Source organism: Eucyclogobius newberryi, unplaced genomic scaffold (assembly GCF_026437365.1).
Source record: "Eucyclogobius newberryi isolate DKJ021-1_F unplaced genomic scaffold, fEucNew1.0.hap1 SCAF_23, whole genome shotgun sequence".
Lineage (NCBI taxonomy): Eukaryota > Metazoa > Chordata > Actinopteri > Gobiiformes > Gobiidae > Eucyclogobius > Eucyclogobius newberryi.
In genome coordinates this window covers 197,501-217,946 of record NW_027315868.1, presented here as the reverse complement: position 1 = coordinate 217,946, position 20,446 = coordinate 197,501, and the positions used below count along the sequence as shown (strand labels likewise).

Genomic DNA, 20,446 nt, shown 5'->3' with positions numbered 1-20,446 from the left:
ACATAGTGTATAAGCCTAAACATACTATTACATGGTGTACAAACAGACGTTTGAATATTGGCTTCCCAAAACTTAATGGAAATGATAAATAAACACAAAGACATAGTACTTTAAATGTTTTACCAATGGACACTGTATAATACACAATAATTCACATTTACAGTTTGAGCTCATGGCAGTATCAGGCTGAAATCATTTGGACACATCAACTCTTTGTGGTTTTTTCATCCATTGGACACAGACTCAGAGTCAGGATCATCAGGTCTAAAGAACTACACACATGATCTAAAGAACTACACACATGATCTAAAGAACTACACACATGATATAAAGAACTACACACATGATCTAAAGAACTACACACATGATCTAAAGAACTACACACATGATATAAAGAACTACACACATGATCTAAAGAACTACACACATGATCTAAAGAACTACACACATGATATAAAGAACTACACACATGATCTAAAGAACTACACACATGATCTAAAGAACTACACACATGATATAAAGAACTACACACATGATCTAAAGAACTACACACATGATCTAAAGAACTACACACACAATTTAAAGAACTACACACATGATCTAAAGAACTACACACACAATTTAAAGAACTACACACATGATCTAAAGAACTACACACATGATCTAAAGAACTACACACATGATATAAAGAACTACACACATGAAATAAAGAACTACACACATGATCTAAAGAACTACACACATGATCTAAAGAACTACACACATGATATAAAGAACTACACAATGATCTAAAGAACTACAAACACGATTTAAAGAACTACACACACGATATAAAGAACTACACACATGATATAAAAAACTACACACATGAAATAAAGAACTACACACATGATATAAAGAACTACACACATGAAATAAAGAACTACACACATGATCTAAAGAACTACACACATGATATAAAGAACTACACACATGATCTAAAGAACTACACACATGATATAAAGAACTACACACATGATCTAAAGAACTACACACATGATCTAAAGAACTACACACATGATCTAAAGAACTACACACATGATATAAAGAACTACACACATGATCTAAAGAACTACACACATGATCTAAAGAACTACACACATGATCTAAAGAACTACACACATGATCTAAAGAACTACACACATGATCTAAAGAACTACACACACAATTTAAAGAACTACACACATGATCTAAAGAACTACACACACAATTTAAAGAACTACACACATGATCTAAAGAACTACACACATGATCTAAAGAACTACACACATGATATAAAGAACTACACACATGAAATAAAGAACTACACACATGATCTAAAGAACTACACACATGATCTAAAGAACTACACACATGATATAAAGAACTACACAATGATCTAAAGAACTACAAACACGATTTAAAGAACTACACACACGATATAAAGAACTACACACATGATATAAAGAACTACACAATGATCTAAAGAACTACAAACACGATTTAAAGAACTACACACATGATCTAAAGAACTACACACATGATCTAAAGAACTACACACATGATATAAAGAACTACACACATGATCTAAAGAACTACACACATGATCTAAAGAACTACACACATGATATAAAGAACTACACACATGATCTAAAGAACTACACACATGATCTAAAGAACTACACACATGATATAAAGAACTACACACACAATTTAAAGAACTACACACATGATCTAAAGAACTACACACATGATCTAAAGAACTACACACACGATTTAAAGAACTACACACATGATATAAAGAACTACACACACAATTTAAAGAACTACACACATGATCTAAAGAACTACACACATGATATAAAGAACTACACACATGATCCAAAGAACTACACACATGATATAAAGAACTACACACATGATATAAAGAACTACACACATGATCTAAAGAACTACACACATGATCTAAAGAACTACACACATGATCTAAAGAACTACACACATGATATAAAGAACTACACACATGAAATAAAGAACTACACACATGATCTAAAGAACTACACACATGATCTAAAGAACTACACACATGATATAAAGAACTACACACATGAAATAAAGAACTACACACACGATATAAAGAACTATACACATGAAATAAAGAACTACACACATGATCTAAAGAACTACACACATGATATAAAGAACTACACACATGATCTAAAGAACTACACACATGATCTAAAGAACTACACACATGATCTAAAGAACTACACACATGATATAAAGAACTACACACATGATCTAAAGAACTACAAACACGATTTAAAGAACTACACACATGATATAAAGAACTACAAACACGATTTAAAGAACTACACACATGATATAAAGAACTACACACATGAAATAAAGAACTACACACACGATATAAAGAACTATACACATGAAATAAAGAACTACACACATGATCTAAAGAACTACACACATGATATAAAGAACTACACACATGATCTAAAGAACTACACACATGATCTAAAGAACTACACACATGATCTAAAGAACTACACACATGATATAAAGAACTACACACATGATCTAAAGAACTACACACATGATATAAAGAACTACACACATGATCTAAAGAACTACACACATGATCTAAAGAACTACAAACACGATTTAAAGAACTACACACATGAAATAAAGAACTACACACATGATCTAAAGAACTACACACATGATCTAAAGAACTACACACATGATATAAAGAACTACACACATGATCTAAAGAACTACACACATGATTTAAAGAACTACACACATGATCTAAAGAACTACACACATGATCTAAAGAACTACACACATGATCTAAAGAACTACACACATGATCTAAAGAACTACACACATGATCTAAAGAACTACACACATGATCTAAAGAACTACACACATGATCTAAAGAACTACACACATGATCTAAAGAACTACACACATGATCTAAAGAACTACACACATGATATAAAGAACTACACACATGATCTAAAGAACTACACACATGATATAAAGAACTACACACATGATCTAAAGAACTACACACATGATATAAAGAACTACACACATGATCTAAAGAACTACACACATGATCTAAAGAACTACACACATGAAATAAAGAACTACACACATGATATAAAGAACTACACACATGAAATAAAGAACTACACACATGATCTAAAGAACTACACACATGAAATAAAGAACTACACACATGATCTAAAGAACTACACACATGAAATAAAGAACTACACACGGTTTTGTTTTGCTTTTCACTCATTCTTAGAACTTCCATATTTGCAACAGCAGGTGGCGGTAATGCACTTTTTAAGTTTGCCAACCGCCACAATAGAAGAAGAAGAAGTTTTTGTTAGGCCTCTGCTCAGTGCGCATGCGTGAGTGTCAACATGGCGCTGCGCCGCTCGTGGATTCCGAGAATAAGGTCTTTAAAGTGGATCCTGCCCCCGAGTTTAACACTGTCACAAACACTAAAGTAGATAGTTCAGGAGTTAAAGGTGAGTTTTGACTGAAAACGGAAGATTTAGCATGTGGCTAACAGACTAGCCTCCCGCAGGAGCTAGCCCGCTAGCCACACATGCTAACTGTTTGTTTACTCAGCTGCTCCACAGAAACACGGCCTTTTCAATAAAACTCTGGCTTTGGCCCGAGTGTCATTAAAGAATTAAAGTTACATTTCATAATATTGCGCTGCTGAGGATGACGCAGGTAAGTGTGCGCAACACTCGGGGCCTCTCAGGACGTTTACTGTTCTGTCAATTAGTTAAGAACCTTTTCGTAACAGTCTAATTTACCTCCAGCAATGATTTGTATTATATTTAGTTAAAGTAAAATACAATTCCCACATTGTGATTTTTAATCTCCAGTTAATATTTAAAATTGATATTCAGAACGTGTCTGTCTCGTTGTCATGGTTCCTTGAGGCTGTTGGAGTTTGATCTCCACAAAAACTAATTTAAATAGTATTTATTCAGTCGGAAAAACCCACATATATGTACAGTAAGTGGGCTTGCCTCTCCACAGATCTGACCTGTCACTTGGCCTGGTCTCCATGCAGATAATTAAGTTGAATGCTGTACTGTGGGACATTCTTGGCAAAGCAACATCTCCATGGAGACGTCAAACAGAAAAGGTACACTGGGCAGCTTAATGTCATGTGTGTAGTATTAGTACTTGTACAGTATTAGTACTTGTACATTAGTACAGTACTGCGTCAGGTTTTCTGTTAGTTTTGTCTTTTTTCGGTGGACTTATTATTTAAAAGATTTATTCACAGCAGAAAAGAGAAGGCGTTACTATAGTTACGAGTCTATTATACTTCAATGTTCGTTAGTAAAACCTGTTGCGTTTCAGCGTCTGAGGAGGAGGAGCTGAAGCGTGTTCTGACCGACGCCCACTGTCACGTGTGCGACGCCGTCCTGGGCCACGCCTCCCAGAGGAGCTCACACTACCAGGTCAGTTACTCCAGGTCTGTTACTCCAGGTCTGTTACTCCAGGTCAGTTACTCCAGGTCTGTTACTCCAGGTCTGTTACTCCAGGTCAGTTACTCCAGGTCTGTTACTCCAGGTCTGTTACTCCAGGTCAGTTACTCCAGGTCTGTTACTCCAGGTCAGTTACTCCAGGTCAGTTACTCCGGGTCTGTTACTCCGGGTCTGTTACTCCGGGTCAGTTACTCCGGGTCAGTTACTCCAGGTCAGTTACTCCAGGTCTGTTACTCCGGGTCAGTTACTCCGGGTCAGTTACTCCGGGTCAGTTACTCCGGGTCAGTTACTCCAGGTCAGTTACTCCAGGTCAGTTACTCCGGGTCAGTTACTCCAGGTCTGTTACTCCGGGTCAGTTACTCCAGGTCAGTTACTCCGGGTCAGTTACTCCAGGTCAGTTACTCCAGGTCTGTTACTCCGGGTCAGTTACTCCGGGTCAGTTACTCCGGGTCAGTTACTCCAGGTCAGTTACTCCGGGTCAGTTACTCCAGGTCTGTTACTCCGGGTCAGTTACTCCAGGTCTGTTACTCCAGGTCTGTTACTCCGGGTCAGTTACTCCAGGTCAGTTACTCCGGGTCAGTTACTCCGGGTCAGTTACTCCGGGTCAGTTACTCCAGGTCTGTTACTCCGGGTCAGTTACTCCGGGTCAGTTACTCCGGGTCAGTTACTCCGGGTCAGTTACTCCAGGTCAGTTACTCCTGACTCTGGCACCAGCAGGAGGCCGGTCCATGTTTAGTCCTGACTCTGGCACCAGCAGGAGGCCGGTCCATGTTTAGTCCTGACTCTGGCACCAGCAGGAGGCCGGTCCATGTTTAGTCCTGACTCTGGCACCAGCAGGAGGCCGGTCCATGTTTAGTCCTGACTCTGGCACCAGCAGGAGGCCGGTCCATGTTTAGTCCTGACTCTGGCACCAGCAGGAGGCCGCTCCATGTTTAGTCCTGACTCTGGCACCAGCAGGAGGCCGCTCCATGTTTAGTCCTGACTCTGGCACCAGCAGGAGGCCGCTCCATGTTTAGTCCTGACTCTGGCACCAGCAGGAGGCCGCTCCATGTTTAGTCCTGACTCTGGCACCAGCAGGAGGCCGCTCCATGTTTAGTCCTGACTCTGGCACCAGCAGGAGGCCGGTCCATGTTTAGTCCTGACTCTGGCACCAGCAGGAGGCCGCTCCATGTTTAGTCCTGACTCTGGCACCAGCAGGAGGCCGGTCCATGTTTAGTCCTGACTCTGGCACCAGCAGGAGGCCGGTCCATGTTTGGTCCTGACTCTGGCACCAGCAGGAGGCCGGTCCATGTTTAGTCCTGACTCTGGCACCAGCAGGAGGCCGGTCCATGTTTAGTCCTGACTCTGGCACCAGCAGGAGGCCGGTCCATGTTTAGTCCTGACTCTGGCACCAGCAGGAGGCCGGTCCATGTTTAGTCCTGACTCTGGCACCAGCAGGAGGCCGGTCCATGTTTAGTCCTGACTCTGGCACCAGCAGGAGGCCGGTCCATGTTTAGTCCTGACTCTGGCACCAGCAGGAGGCCGGCCCATGTTTAGTCCTGACTCTGGCACCAGCAGGAGGCCGGTCCATGTTTAGTCCTGACTCTGGCACCAGCAGGAGGCTGGTCCATGTTTAGTCCTGACTCTGGCACCAGCAGGAGGCCGCTCCATGTTTAGTCCTGACTCTGGCACCAGCAGGAGGCCGGTCCATGTTTAGTCCTGACTCTGGCACCAGCAGGAGGCCGGTCCATGTTTAGTCCTGACTCTGGCACCAGCAGGAGGCCGGACCATGTTTAGTCCTGACTCTGGCACCTGCAGGAGGCCGGTCCATGTTTAGTCCGGACTCTGGCGCCAGCAGGAGGCCGGTCCATGTTTAGTCCTGACTCTGGCACCAGCAGGAGGCCGGTCCATGTTTAGTCCTGACTCTGGCACCAGCAGGAGGCCGGCCCATGTTTAGTCCTGACTCTGGCACCAGCAGGAGGCCGGTCCATGTTTAGTCCTGACTCTGGCACCAGCAGGAGGCCGGTCCATGTTTAGTCCTGACTCTGGCACCAGCAGGAGGCCGGTCCATGTTTAGTCCTGACTCTGGCACCAGCAGGAGGCCGCTCCATGTTTAGTCCTGACTCTGGCACCAGCAGGAGGCCGGTCCATGTTTAGTCCTGACTCTGGCACCAGCAGGAGGCCGGTCCATGTTTAGTCCTGACTCTGGCACCAGCAGGAGGCCGGTCCATGTTTAGTCCTGACTCTGGCACCAGCAGGAGGCCGGCCCATGTTTAGTCCTGACTCTGGCACCAGCAGGAGGCCGGTCCATGTTTAGTCCTGACTCTGGCACCAGCAGGAGGCCGGTCCATGTTTAGTCCTGACTCTGGCACCAGCAGGAGGCCGGTCCATGTTTAGTCCTGACTCTGGCACCAGCAGGAGGCCGGTCCATGTTTAGTCCTGACTCTGGCACCAGCAGGAGGCCGGCCCATGTTTAGTCCTGACTCTGGCACCAGCAGGAGGCCGGTCCATGTTTAGTCCTGACTCTGGCACCAGCAGGAGGCCGGTCCATGTTTAGTCCTGACTCTGGCACCAGCAGGAGGCCGGTCCATGTTTAGTCCTGACTCTGGCACCAGCAGGAGGCCGGTCCATGTTTAGTCCCGACTCTGGCACCAGCAGGAGGCCGGTCCATGTTTAGTCCTGACTCTGGCACCAGCAGGAGGCCGGTCCATGTTTAGTCCTGACTCTGGCACCAGCAGGAGGCCGGTCCATGTTTAGTCCTGACTCTGGCACCAGCAGGAGGCCGGCCCATGTTTAGTCCTGACTCTGGCACCAGCAGGAGGCCGGTCCATGTTTAGTCCTGACTCTGGCACCAGCAGGAGGCCGGTCCATGTTTAGTCCTGACTCTGGCACCAGCAGGAGGCCGGTCCATGTTTAGTCCTGACTCTGGCACCAGCAGGAGGCCGCTCCATGTTTAGTCCTGACTCTGGCACCAGCAGGAGGCCGGTCCATGTTTAGTCCTGACTCTGGCACCAGCAGGAGGCCGGTCCATGTTTAGTCCTGACTCTGGCACCAGCAGGAGGCCGGTCCATGTTTAGTCCTGACTCTGGCACCAGCAGGAGGCCGGCCCATGTTTAGTCCTGACTCTGGCACCAGCAGGAGGCCGGTCCATGTTTAGTCCTGACTCTGGCACCAGCAGGAGGCCGGTCCATGTTTAGTCCTGACTCTGGCACCAGCAGGAGGCTGGTCCATGTTTAGTCCTGACTCTGGCACCAGCAGGAGGCCGCTCCATGTTTAGTCCTGACTCTGGCACCAGCAGGAGGCTGGTCCATGTTTAGTCCTGACTCTGGCACCAGCAGGAGGCCGGCCCATGTTTAGTCCTGACTCTGGCACCAGCAGGAGGCCGGTCCATGTTTAGTCCTGACTCTGGCACCAGCAGGAGGCCGGTCCATGTTTAGTCCTGACTCTGGCACCAGCAGGAGGCCGGTCCATGTTTAGTCCTGACTCTGGCACCAGCAGGAGGCCGGTCCATGTTTAGTCCTGACCCTGGCACCAGCAGGAGGCCGGTCCATGTTTAGTCCCGACTCTGGCACCAGCAGGAGGCCGGTCCATGTTTAGTCCTGACTCTGGCACCAGCAGGAGGCCGCTCCATGTTTAGTCCTGACTCTGGCACCAGCAGGAGGCCGGTCCATGTTTAGTCCTGACTCTGGCACCAGCAGGAGGCCGGTCCATGTTTAGTCCTGACCCTGGCACCAGCAGGAGGCCGGTCCATGTTTAGTCCTGACTCTGGCACCAGCAGGAGGCCGGTCCATGTTTAGTCCTGACTCTGGCACCAGCAGGAGGCCGGTCCATGTTTAGTCCTGACTCTGGCACCAGCAGGAGGCCGGTCCATGTTTAGTCCTGACTCTGGCACCAGCAGGAGGCCGCTCCATGTTTAGTCCTGACTCTGGCACCAGCAGGAGGCCGGTCTGTAAATGATGATTAGTGTTTGAAATGTCAGTGTTGTTTCGTGTTGAGGGGAAGAAGCACGCGCTGAAGCTGAGGATGTTCCTGCAGTCGCTGCGACGACAGAGGACGGACACGCCTCCTCTGGTCAGTGACATCAAATGGACAGAGTAATACATAGAGTCTGGGAGGGCATCTGACCTGACTGTCTGTCCCTCAGCGCCCGATGCCGATGGACAGAGACCGCTTCTGTCCTCTCTGTAACATGGTCTTCAGCTCTGCCGTCGTGGCCAAATCTCACTACGACGGGAAAGTCCACCACAAGAACCTGAGGAAACGCCCTCCAAACGGTGGGTCCAGAACCCACCGACTGTGAGACCAGAACCCACGAACCCCCACCGACTGAGTCCAGAACCCACGAACCCCCACCGACTGAGTCCAGAACCCCCACCGACTGAGTCCAGAACCCCCACCGACTGAGTCCAGAACCCCCACCGACTGAGTCCAGAACCCCCACCGACTGAGTCCAGAACCCCCACCGACTGAGTCCAGAACCCACGAACCCCCACCGACTGAGTCCAGAACCCCCACCGACTGTGAGTCCTGAACCCCCACCAACTGTGAGAGGCGCCAGAGGGACACTCCAGTGTCCCTCTGGCGCTCCCTTTGACCCATGTGGGCGTGTCCCTCTGGCGCTCCCTTTGACCCATGTGGGCGTGTCCCTCTGGCGCTCCCTTCGACCCATGTGGGCGTGTCCCTCTGGCGCTCCCTTTGACCCATGTGGGCGTGTCCCTCTGGCGCTCCCTTTGACCCATGTGGGCGTGTCCCTCTGGCGCTCCCTTCGACCCATGTGGGCGTGTCCCTCTGGCGCTCCCTTTGACCCATGTGGGCGTGTCCCTCTGGCGCTCCCTTTGACCCCATGTGGGCGTGTCCCTCTGGCGCTCCCTTCGACCCATGTGGGCGTGTCCCTCTGGCGCTCCCTTCGACCCATGTGGGCGTGTCCCTCTGGCGCTCCCTTCGACCCATGTGGGCGTGTCCCTCTGGCGCTCCCTTCGACCCATGTGAGCGTGTCCCTCTGGCGCTCCCTTCGACCCATGTGGGCGTGTCCCTCTGGCGCTCCCTTCGACCCATGTGGGCGTGTCCCTCTGGCGCTCCCTTTGACCCATGTGGGCGTGTCCCTCTGGCGCTCCCTTCGACCCATGTGGGCGTGTCCCTCTGGCGCTCCCTTCGACCCATGTGGGCGTGTCCCTCTGGCGCTCCCTTTGACCCATGTGGGCGTGTCCCTCTGGCGCTCCCTTCGACCCATGTGGGCGTGTCCCTCTGGCGCTCCCTTTGACCCATGTGGGCGTGTCCCTCTGGCGCTCCCTTTGACCCATGTGGGCGTGTCCCTCCATAAAGATGTGTCAATCATTTATCTTGTTTCTTAGAATGTTTTGTGTTTCATTAGAACCAGATCAATCTGACACAAACCTCTTCTCTCCACAGCCCACCTGAGGTCCTCCTCTGCTCCCTCCTCTGCTCCCTCCTCTGCTCCCTCCTCTGCTCCCTCCTCTGCTCCCTCTGCTCCCTCTGCTCCCTCTACTCCTCCCTCTGCTCCCTCCTCTGCTCCCTCTGCTCCCTCCTCTGCTCCCTCCTCTGCTCCCTCTGCTCCCTCTACTCCTCCCTCTGCTCCCTCTACTCCTCCCTCTGCTCCCTCTGCTCCCTCCTCTGCTCCCTCCTCTGCTCCCTCCTCTGCTCCCTCCTCTGCTCCCTCTGCTCCCTCCTCTGCTCCCTCCTCTGCTCCCTCCTCTGCTCCCTCCTCTGCTCCCTCTGTACTCTGTAATCCATCCAAAACACCTCCCTGCATCTCTCCCTCTTCCTCTTTATCTTCTATTCCTCCCACCACAGCTTCATCTGCTCCTATCTCCTCCTCCTCTGCTCCTTTCTCCCCCCCTGCTCCTCTCTCCTCCTCCTCTGCTCCTGCCTCCTCCTCCTCATCTCCAGACCTCTTCTGCTCCCTGTGCTGCGCCTCCTTCCCTCACAGGCAGATGGCGCTGCAGCATTACAACGGGAGGAAGCACCAGAGGAGGCGGAGCCAGAAGGAGCTGCTGCAGGAGCTGGAGGCGGAGCATCTGCATTGCGCCCTCTGCTGTCTGCACTTCAGCTCCGTGGAGATGTACCGGGCGCACGTGGGCGGAGCCAAACACATCAAGTCAGACTTCACTCTCTCTCTGCCACGCCCTGCTCCTCTGGGGTTTTAAAGTCTGCCACGCCCTGCTCCTCTGGGGTTTTAAAGTCTGCCACACCCTGCTCCTCTGGGGTTTTAAAGTCTGCCACGCCCTGCTCCTCTGGGGTTTTAAAGTCTGCTACGCCCTGCTCCTCTGGGGTTTTAAAGTCTGCCACACCCTGCTCCTCTGGGGTTTTAAAGTCTGCTACGCCCTGCTCCTCTGGGGTTTTAAAGTCTGCTACGCCCTGCTCCTCTGGGGTTTTAAAGTCTGCCACGCCCTGCTCCTCTGGGGTTTTAAAGTCTGCCACGCCCTGCTCCTCTGGGGTTTTAAAGTCTGCCACGCCCTGCTCCTCTGGGGTTTTAAAGTCTGCTACGCCCTGCTCCTCTGGGGTTTTAAAGTCTGCCACACCCTGCTCCTCTGGGGTTTTAAAGTCTGCCACGCCCTGCTCCTCTGGGGTTTTAAAGTCTGCTACGCCCTGCTCCTCTGGGGTTTTAAAGTCTGCCACGCCCTGCTCCTCTGGGGTTTTAAAGTCTGCCACACCCTGCTCCTCTGGGGTTTTAAAGTCTGCCACGCCCTGCTCCTCTGGGGTTTTAAAGTCTGCTACGCCCTGCTCCTCTGGGGTTTTAAAGTCTGCCACGCCCTGCTCCTCTGGGGTTTTAAAGTCTGCTACGCCCTGCTCCTCTGGGGTTTTAAAGTCTGCCACGCCCTGCTCCTCTGGGGTTTTAAAGTCTGCCACACCCTGCTCCTCTGGGGTTTTAAAGTCTGCCACGCCCTGCTCCTCTGGGGTTTTAAAGTCTGCTACGCCCTGCTCCTCTGGGGTTTTAAAGTCTGCCACGCCCTGCTCCTCTGGGGTTTTAAAGTCTGCCACGCCCTGCTCCTCTGGGGTTTTAAAGTCTGCCACGCCCTGCTCCTCTGGGGTTTTAAAGTCTGCCACGCCCTGCTCCTCTGGGGTTTTAAAGTCTGCTACGCCCTGCTCCTCTGGGGTTTTAAAGTCTGCCACGCCCTGCTCCTCTGGGGTTTTAAAGTCTGCCACGCCCTGCTCCTCTGGGGTTTTAAAGTCTGCCACGCCCTGCTCCTCTGGGGTTTTAAAGTCTGCCACGCCCTGCTCCTCTGGGGTTTTAAAGTCTGCCACGCCCTGCTCCTCTGGGGTTTTAAAGTCTGCCACGCCCTGCTCCTCTGGGGTTTTAAAGTCTGCTACGCCCTGCTCCTCTGGGGTTTTAAAGTCTGCCACGCCCTGCTCCTCTGGGGTTTTAAAGTCTGCCACGCCCTGCTCCTCTGGGGTTTTAAAGTCTGCCACGCCCTGCTCCTCTGGGGTTTTAAAGTCTGCCACGCCCTGCTCCTCTGGGGTTTTAAAGTCTGCCACGCCCTGCTCCTCTGGGGTTTTAAAGTCTGCCACGCCCTGCTCCTCTGGGGTTTTAAAGTCTGCCACGCCCTGCTCCTCTGGGGTTTTAAAGTCTGCCACGCCCTGCTCCTCTGGGGTTTTAAAGTCTGCCACGCCCTGCTCCTCTGGGGTTTTAAAGTCTGCCACGCCCTGCTCCTCTGGGGTTTTAAAGTCTGCCACGCCCTGCTCCTCTGGGGTTTTAAAGTCTGCCACGCCCTGCTCCTCTGGGGTTTTAAAGCGCCCTCTGCTGGAAACAGCCAGAACTTATGATTCTGGAGATGTAAAACACGCTCACGCTAAAGCTGCTCCGTCTCGTGAAGCTTCGGACGGAAAAGTATTTGAAAAGAAGTAATTGAAATATTTGTTTTGATTCCAGGGAGCAGAAGGTTCTGGAGGAGCGTCGCTCTCAGCAGAACGTCTACAGCTCCTACAGCGACCAGCTCCAGGACTACATCAGAGTCCAGCAGGCCAGAGGAGTGCATCCTAGTCCTGCTGCCAAGGAGACCAGCAAGGAGACCAGCAAGGAGACCAGCAAGGAGACCAGCAAGGAGCCTTCAGACAAACTCCAGGATCACATCTGGACGCGGCCGGCCCTCACGCCGCATCCTAAACCTTCTCTGAAGGAAACGAAAGAGGACGCACACGTTCACGCTCGGGCCTCGCTGCACTACCCTCTGCGTCCTGCGTGGGGAGCTCCAGCCTGGGCACTTCAGGCCGAGCCACAAGTCAAAGAACAGACAAGAAAGAGGAAGAACAAGAGGGAATCGAGCTCTGAAACGACAAGTTCAAGTTGTTCCACGAGCGAAAGTTCTAGTGATGGAGAGAGAGAGAAGAGGAGTAGGAGGAAGGTAAGGAAGGAGAGGAGGAAAGGAAGCGAGGAGAGGAGGAAAGGAAGTGAGGAGAGGAGGAAAGGAAGTGAGGAGAGGAGGCATAGGACGCAAAAGAAAGAGAGAGAAAACGAGAGCAAAAGATGGAGCAGATGTAAGAAGGACGAGTCAGAGGACGCAGAGGAAGGCGCTGTCCAGCAGGTGGTGCTACAGGAGGACAAGCAGAGGTCCAGGAGAGACAAGATGAAGAAGGAGGAGGACTCGAGGACAGAAGAGGAGAAACTGTGGGACGACTCCATTTTGGGATGTTAGGGTCTAAACCGGGTGTCGGCTTCCATACGGTCAAGCCTGGTGGTGGTGTTCCCGCTCTGACCTCGGCTCTCAATGACGTCACATCACGCTGCATTTCATGCGACATAAGGGCCACCTGTTGTAAAGTCATGTCCTCTCCTCCTCCTGACAGGGACGGGCCTGGAGAGTCCACTCAGGGGACAACGCTTGTTTAGCGAAGGGGAGAGGGCTCGTGGGAGGGTTGGGCTTGTTAGCCATGCTAGCCTCATTTTTCATGCTAGCCTCACTAGCCATGCTAGCCTCGTTAGCCATGCTAGCCTCGTTAGCCATGTTAGCCTCATTAGCCACGGTCCATCAACTTTAACTGTCTCATGTTGCTGTTTACACTTTATCTCTTGAAACCGATTCAAAAGTCAATCATCAAAATGAAGCGACTTGACAAACCCAATGACTTTAGAGAGGGGTGCGGCAGGTGCGGCGGGTGCGGCAGGTCGGGCAGGGCTCTGCTTGGTCCCCCCGGTTGTTTGCTTTGTACCTGTAATATTCAGACTGGACAGAACATTAAACTATATTTGATGAAAGCAGAAGATTTTGGGACGTTTCAGTGTTGCATTAATTTCTCTTCCGTTAATTTTCACTGCTAAAAACATCGTCTCTAAAGATAAAGATCTAATGCCACTGTGGAACATTCCAGACTGAACAGCATCTCCATGGAGACCAGCAGGTGGCAACAGTGTTTAAATCAAATTGTCTGTTTTGGTTAATCATATTTTGAAAATTGGTAATGGTAAATTATTTCTCTAATTTTCATTAGTTTCATGACTTTTTATTTGCACAATGTTTATGTTTTAAAATATATTTCTATTTAAATATATGTGTTTTAATTTGTTTTCTGTGACACAGTTGATTCTTTAAGTCCAATAAAAGTTCTTTAAATAAACAGCTTTTTTAATCATTTTTTCCAACAAAGACAAAAATAGTCAATGATTTATTATTGACACAAAGACATTAAACTGACATTAAATCCAGTAAAAAACACTGTACAAGAAAATACAAAACTCACAAAATGTTCAAGTATTGTCTCCCTTCAAAATAAAAGCACACACAATACAGTATAAATATACACAATGGTTTAAAAGCTGCTCAGTTGGTCCAGTAGGTGGCGCTGTAGCTGGGTTTGGACACTTGGCTCTTCTGCAGGACGCTGGGCTGACGAGGACTCACTCCCACCTGAAAAACAACATCAGAAACAGATGAACAAACTTTATAAGTTGACGTAAACGTCAACAATAAAATGGAAACTACAGACACAAAAGCAGCAGCTATTCAACTTGAGGCCTGGGGGCCAAATCAGGCCCTCCACACCATTTCATTCGGAATGAATATATATATATATATATATATATATATATATATATATATATTCATTCGGAATGAATATATATATATATATATATATATATATATATATTCATTCGGAATGAATATATATATATATATATATATATATATATTCATTCCGAATGAATATATATATATATATTCATTCGGAATGAATATATATATATATATATATATATATATATATACGGGCCGAACAGCAGTGCAGAGTACCCGGCCTTCTTGGAGTCCTTGGGAGGGGTACTGGACAGTGCACCGACCGGGGACTCTGTTGTTCTACTAGGGGACTTCAACGCCCACGTGGGCAATGACAGTGACACCTGGAGAGGGGTGATCGGGAAGAACGGCTTCCCCGATCTGAACCCGAGCGGTGTTCAGTTATTGGACTTCTGTGCTAGCCACGGATTGTCCATAACGAACACCATGTTCAAGCACAAGGGTGTCCATCAGTGCACATGGCACCAGGACACCCTAGGCCGGAGGTCAATGATCGACTTTGTTGTCGTGTCATCTGACCTCCGGCCGCGTGTCTTGGACACTCGGGTGAAGAGAGGGGCAGAGTTGTCAACCGATCACCACCTGGTGGTGAGTTGGATCCGCTGGCGGAGGAGGAAGCCGGACAGACTTGGCAGACCCAAGCGCATTGTGAGGGTCTGTTGGGAACGTCTAGTGGAGCCCTCTGTCAGTAGGGTATTCAACTCGCACCTCCGGGAGAGCTTCTCCCATGTCCCGGGGGAGGCTGGGGACATTGAGTCCGAGTGGACCATGTTCTCCGCCTCCATTGTTGATGCGGCTGCTCGGAGCTGTGGTCGCAAGGTCTCCGGTGCCTGTCGTGGCGGCAACCCCCGAACCCGGTGGTGGACACCGGAAGTAAGGGATGCCGTCAGACTGAAGAAGGAGGCCTATCAGGCCACTCTGGCTTGTAGGTCTCCGGAGGTCATCGACGGGTATCGGCAGGCCAAGCGAGCCGCGGCTCGTGCTGTCGCAGAGGCAAAAACCCGGGCCTGGGAGGAGTTCGGGGAGGCCATGGAGGAGGACTATCGGTCGGCACCAAAGAAATTCTGGCAAACCGTCCGGCGCCTCAGGAAGGGGAAGCAGTGTCTCACAAACACCGATTACAGTGCGGGTGGAGGCCTGCTGACCTCGACTGGGGATGTCGTCGGACGGTGGAAGGAATACTTTGAGGATCTCCTTAATCCCTCAGTCACGTCTTCCGAAGAGGAAGTAGTGACCGGGGACTCGGAGGCTGGCTCATCCATCACCCAAGCTGAAGTCACTCAGGTTGTCCGCAAACTCCTCGGTGGCAGGGCTCCGGGGGTGGATGAGATCCGCCCTGAGTACCTAAAGTATCTGGATGTTGTAGGACTGTCTTGGTTGACACGTCTCTGCAACATCGCGTGGCGTTCGGGGACCGTGCCTCTGGACTGGCAGACCGGGGTGGTGGTCCCTCTGTTCAAAAAGGGGGACCGGAGGGTGTGTTCCAACTACAGAGGGATCACACTCCTCAGCCTCCCGGGTAAGGTCTATTCCAAGGTACTGGAGAGGAGAATCCGACCGATAGTCGAACCTCGGATTCAGGAGGAGCAGAGTGGTTTTCGTCCCGGTCGTGGAACACTGGACCAGCTCTATACCCTCCATCGGGTGCTCGAGGGTTCATGGGAGTTTGCCCAACCAGTCCACATGTGCTTTGTGGATCTGGAGAAGGCTTTCGACCGTGTCCCTCGGGGTGTCCTTTGGGGGGTGCTCCGGGAGTACGGGGTCTGGGGCCCTTTGCGCAGGGCTGTCCGGTCCCTGTATGACCGGAGCAGGAGCTGTGTTCATTGCCGGCAGTAAGTCAGACCTGTTCCCAGTGCATGTTGGACTCCGCCAGGGCTGCCCTGTGTCACCGGTTCTGTTCATAATTTTTATGGACAGAATTTCTAGGCGCAGTCAGGGGTCGGAGGGGGTCCGGTTTGGGGACCACAGGATCTCATCTCTGCTGTTTGCAGACGATGTTGTCCTGATGGCTCCATCAAACCCGGACCTGCAACATGCACTGGGACGGTTTGCAGCCGAGTGTGAAGCGGCTGGGATGAGAATCAGCACCTCCAAATCCGAGGCCATGGTTCTCGACCGGAAAAAGGTGGCTTGCCCTCTCCAGGTGGGTGGGGTGTCCTTGCCCCAAGTGGAGGAGTTCAAGTATCTCGGGGTCTTGTTCACGAGTGAGGGAAGGATGGAGCGTGAGATCGACAGGCGGATCGGTGCAGCGGCTGCAGTGATGCAGTCGCTGCATCGGACCGTTGTGGTAAAGAGGGAGCTGAGCCGAAAGGCAAAGCTCTCGATTTACCGGTCGGTCTACGTTCCTACCCTCACCTATGGTCATGAGCTTTGGGTAGTGACCGAAAGAACAAGATCGCGGATACAAGCGGTCGAAATGAGTTTCCTCCGCCGTGTGGCTGGGCGCTCCCTTAGAGATAAGGTGAGGAGCTCGGAGTAGAGCCGCTGCTCCTCCACGTCGAGAGGAGCCAGCTGAGGTGGCTCGGGCATCTGTTCCGGATGCCTCCTGGGCGCCTCCCTCGGGAGGTGTTTCAGGCATGTCCCACCGGGAAGAGGCCCCGGGGAAGACCCAGGACACGCTGGAGAGACTATGTCTCTCGGCTGGCCTGGGAACGCCTCGGGATCCCCCCGGAGGAGTTAGAGGAAGTGTCTGGGGAGAAGGAAGTCTGGGAGTCCCTGCTCAGACTGCTGCCCCCGCGACCCGGCCCCGGATAAAGCGGCAGAAGGAAGATAGATAGATAGATAGATAGATAGATATATATATATATATATATATATATATATATATACACACACATATATATATATATGTGTCACAAAGGGCCCGGTCCAGCTGGCAGCCCGGTGTAACGCTCCGCTCTTTTCTCACACTTTTTTCACAGTTGTATTTTGTAAATATTTTTTCTACTTTACTTGTACGATAGGTCAGGGAACAAGGAGGAGCTGAGGAGGAAGATCAGGCAGGCTGAGGCCGGCTACAAGAGGAGGATGGAGGAGCAGCTGCAGCAGAAGAACATTTAGGGAGTGTGGAGGATCCTGAAAACCATCTCGGGCTTCAAAATCCCCCCTGCCCAGACAGAGGGGGATCTACAGTGGGTGAATGATTTAAATGCTCACTTCTTGAGGTTTGATCAGTCACCCGCCCCTCCCCCTGCACAGCTGCATGCTCCCTCTTCCACAGCTGGACAATGCCCTGCATCTGTTCCTCTTCACTTCTCTGCCCCGGACCATCAGCTCCCCACTTCGCCTGGACTCACCCATCCCCCCAGCACATGGTCCCCCTGCCAACCACTGACTGTCACAGCAGCACAGGTGAGGAGAGAGCTGAAGAGGATTCAAGTGAGGAAGGCAGCAGGACCTGACGGCATCAGCCCCAGGCTCCTTAAGTCCTGCAGATGAACTGTGTGGAGTTATGGAGCATGTCTTCAACATGAGCCTGAAGCTGAGGGTGGTACCACAGGTCTGGAAGACCTCCTGTCTGGTACCACAGGTCTGAAGACCTCCTGTCTGGTACCACAGGTCTGAAGACCTCCTGTCTGGTACCACAGGTCTGAAGACCTCCTGTCTGGTACCACAGGTCTGAAGACCTCCTGTCTGGTACCACAGGTCTGAAGACCTCCTGTCTGGTACCTGTGCCCAAGACACCGCGCGCCAAAGACTTCAACAGCTTCAGGCCGGTGGCTCTCACGTCCTGATGAAGACACTGGAGCTGGTCCTGGACCACCTCCGCTCCACCGTGAGCTCAGCCATGGACCCGCTGCAGTTTGCATATCGGTCTGGCATCGGAGTGGAGGACGCCGTCATCTCCCTGCTGCACCGCTCTCTCTCTCACCTGGAGAAGCCTGGCAGCTCTGTGAGGATTCTGTTCTTTCATCTCTCCAGCACCTTCAACACCATCAGCTCCTGAGGGACAAGCTGGAGACGGCTGGTGTGGAGTATGACCTGCAGAGTGGATCCTGGACTACCTCACAGACCGACCCCAGTTTGTGAGAGCCCGGAACTGTGTGTCTGACACTCGGACCTGCAGTGTGGGGGCGCCCCAGGGCACTGTCCTCGCGCCCTTTCTCTTCACCCTTTACACTGCAGACTTCAGACACGACACGGACAGCTGTGTCCTGCAGAAGTTCTCTGACGACTCTGCCATCATCGGACTCATCACGGACGACGATGATGTGGAGGACAGAGGACTGGAGCAGGACTTTGTGGACTAGTGTCAGCGGAACCACCTCCTCATCAACGCGAGGAAGACCAAGGAGATGGTGGTGGACTTCCACAGAGGCCACGCCCCCCTCACCAGTGAACATCCAGGGACGGGACATTAAGAGAGTGACTCATACAAGGACCTGGTGTTCATCTGAACCACAAACTGGACTGGACTCATAACACAGACTGTACAGGAAGAGCCAGAATGGACTCTACCTCCTGAGGAGACTCAGGTCTTTTGGAGTGACAGGGCCACTCCTGACAGGGCCACTCCTGAAGACCTTCTCCTCCTCTGTGGTGCATCAGCTCCTGTAGGTGTGGTCTGCTGGAGCAGCAGCATCACAGAGAGGGAGAGGAAGAAGCTGGACAAAGCTCCGTCCTGGGCTGTCCTCTGGACTCGGTGCAGGAGGTGGGGGACAGAAGGGTCCTGGCTAAACTCACATCTATGCTGGACCATGAGTGTCGCCCCCTGCAGGACACTCTGTCCCCTGCAGGACACTCTGTCCCCTGCAGGACACTCTGTCCCCTGCAGGACACTCTGTCCGCTCTGGAGAGCAGCTTCAGAGACTGATCCACCCTCGCTGTGTGAAAGGTTTCACAGTCTTTCCTTCTGCTGCTGTCAGACTTTATAACAAACACTGTTAGTCCTGAACACTCACAATACTGACTTAACCATGTGCAATTCTGTCGTGATCACATGCAATGGTATTTATTCATTTATTTATTTTATCTTTATTATTTTCCCCTCCATCTCTTGTTGGGTTTTGTCTATGGGAGTTTTTGTTTATAGAAGATCTTCTATTGAGAGTGTTTTTCAAACTTCCTATAAGTGATCTGTTCTTTTCCTCTGTATCTACTGCGTTGCAACAATGAAATTTCCCCATGTGGGACAATAAAGGAATATCTTATCTTATAATATATTATATCATATATAAGGCCACAGTTATTTTATTACTTGGTTTACGGATCTGCCGCACTTATAAATAAAATAAATTATTACACTTTTGTTTTTTCTTAAGTTCCACCGACAAGGCTAAATAGCATTAAATGAAATATAAAAAACAGTATTAAGTCAAAAGATAACAGCGCGTGAGGCAATTTTTCGTCAAAATCCTGGGACAGACGCGGCCCAGGACAGAATGTGAAGACGCACGCGGCCCCGGGACAGCACGAGAAGACGCGCGCGGCCCCGGGACAGCACGAGAAGACGCGCGCGGCCCTGGGACAGCACGAGAAGACGCGCGCGGCCCCGGGACAGCACGAGAAGACGCGCGCGGCCCCGGGACAGCACGAGAAGACGCGCGCGGCCCCGGGACAGCACGAGAAGACGCGCGCGGCCCCGGGACAGCACGAGAAGACGCGCGCGGCCCCGGGACAGCACGAGAAGACGCGCGCGGCCCCGGGACAGCACGAGAAGACGCGCGCGGCCCTGGGACAGCACGAGAAGACGCACGCGGCCCCGGGACAGCATGTGAAGACGCACGCGGCCCTGGGACAGCACGAGAAGACGCGCGCGGCCCCGGGACAGCACGTGAGGACGCGCGCGGCCCTGGGACAGCACGAGAAGACGCGCGCGGCCCTGGGACAGCACGAGAAGACGCGCGCGGCCCCGGGACAGCACGTGAAGACGCG

General features: G+C 51.0%; 2 protein-coding genes across 5 annotated transcripts in view; one reads left to right on the top strand and one right to left on the bottom strand.

The window, feature by feature from the left end:
* The first annotated feature begins 3,490 nt into the window (after positions 1 to 3,490).
* On the top strand, positions 3,491 to 14,114 carry LOC140372434 (uncharacterized). 2 transcript variants are annotated; one of them, XM_072459530.1, is made up of 7 exons: positions 3,491 to 3,581; positions 4,108 to 4,216; positions 4,438 to 4,538; positions 8,541 to 8,615; positions 8,689 to 8,818; positions 9,954 to 10,659; positions 12,433 to 14,114. In XM_072459530.1, the coding sequence occupies exons 2-7, from the start codon at positions 4,195 to 4,197 to the stop codon at positions 13,193 to 13,195; spliced, it is 1,797 nt and encodes a 598-aa protein (XP_072315631.1). In that variant the 5' UTR covers positions 3,491 to 3,581; positions 4,108 to 4,194; the 3' UTR covers positions 13,196 to 14,114. The 2 variants fall into 2 exon arrangements, with proteins under 2 accessions (XP_072315631.1, XP_072315632.1); XM_072459531.1 differs by lacking the exon at positions 4,108 to 4,216 and having other exon boundaries at positions 3,504 to 3,581.
* Positions 14,115 to 14,211: 97 nt separating this feature from the next.
* The window catches only part of LOC140372455 (ubiquitin-associated protein 2-like), a 31,909-nt gene continuing 25,674 nt past the window's right edge, over positions 14,212 to 20,446 (bottom strand). For all 3 annotated transcript variants that reach the window (XM_072459553.1, XM_072459554.1, XM_072459555.1), the window contains exon 25: positions 14,212 to 14,404. In XM_072459553.1, coding sequence (XP_072315654.1) covers positions 14,318 to 14,404 — 87 coding nt within the window. In that variant the 3' untranslated portion in view covers positions 14,212 to 14,317. The remainder of the gene's footprint in view (positions 14,405 to 20,446) is intronic.

Coding starts and splice junctions, on each gene's coding strand:
- LOC140372434 (XM_072459530.1), top strand. CDS start 4,195: ATGGAGACGTCAAACAGAAAAG. Junction 8,616..8,688: donor GGACGGACACGCCTCCTCTG/GTCAGTGACATC, acceptor TCTGTCCCTCAG/CGCCCGATGCCGATGGACAG. Junction 8,819..9,953: donor GAGGAAACGCCCTCCAAACG/GTGGGTCCAGAA, acceptor TTCTCTCCACAG/CCCACCTGAGGTCCTCCTCT.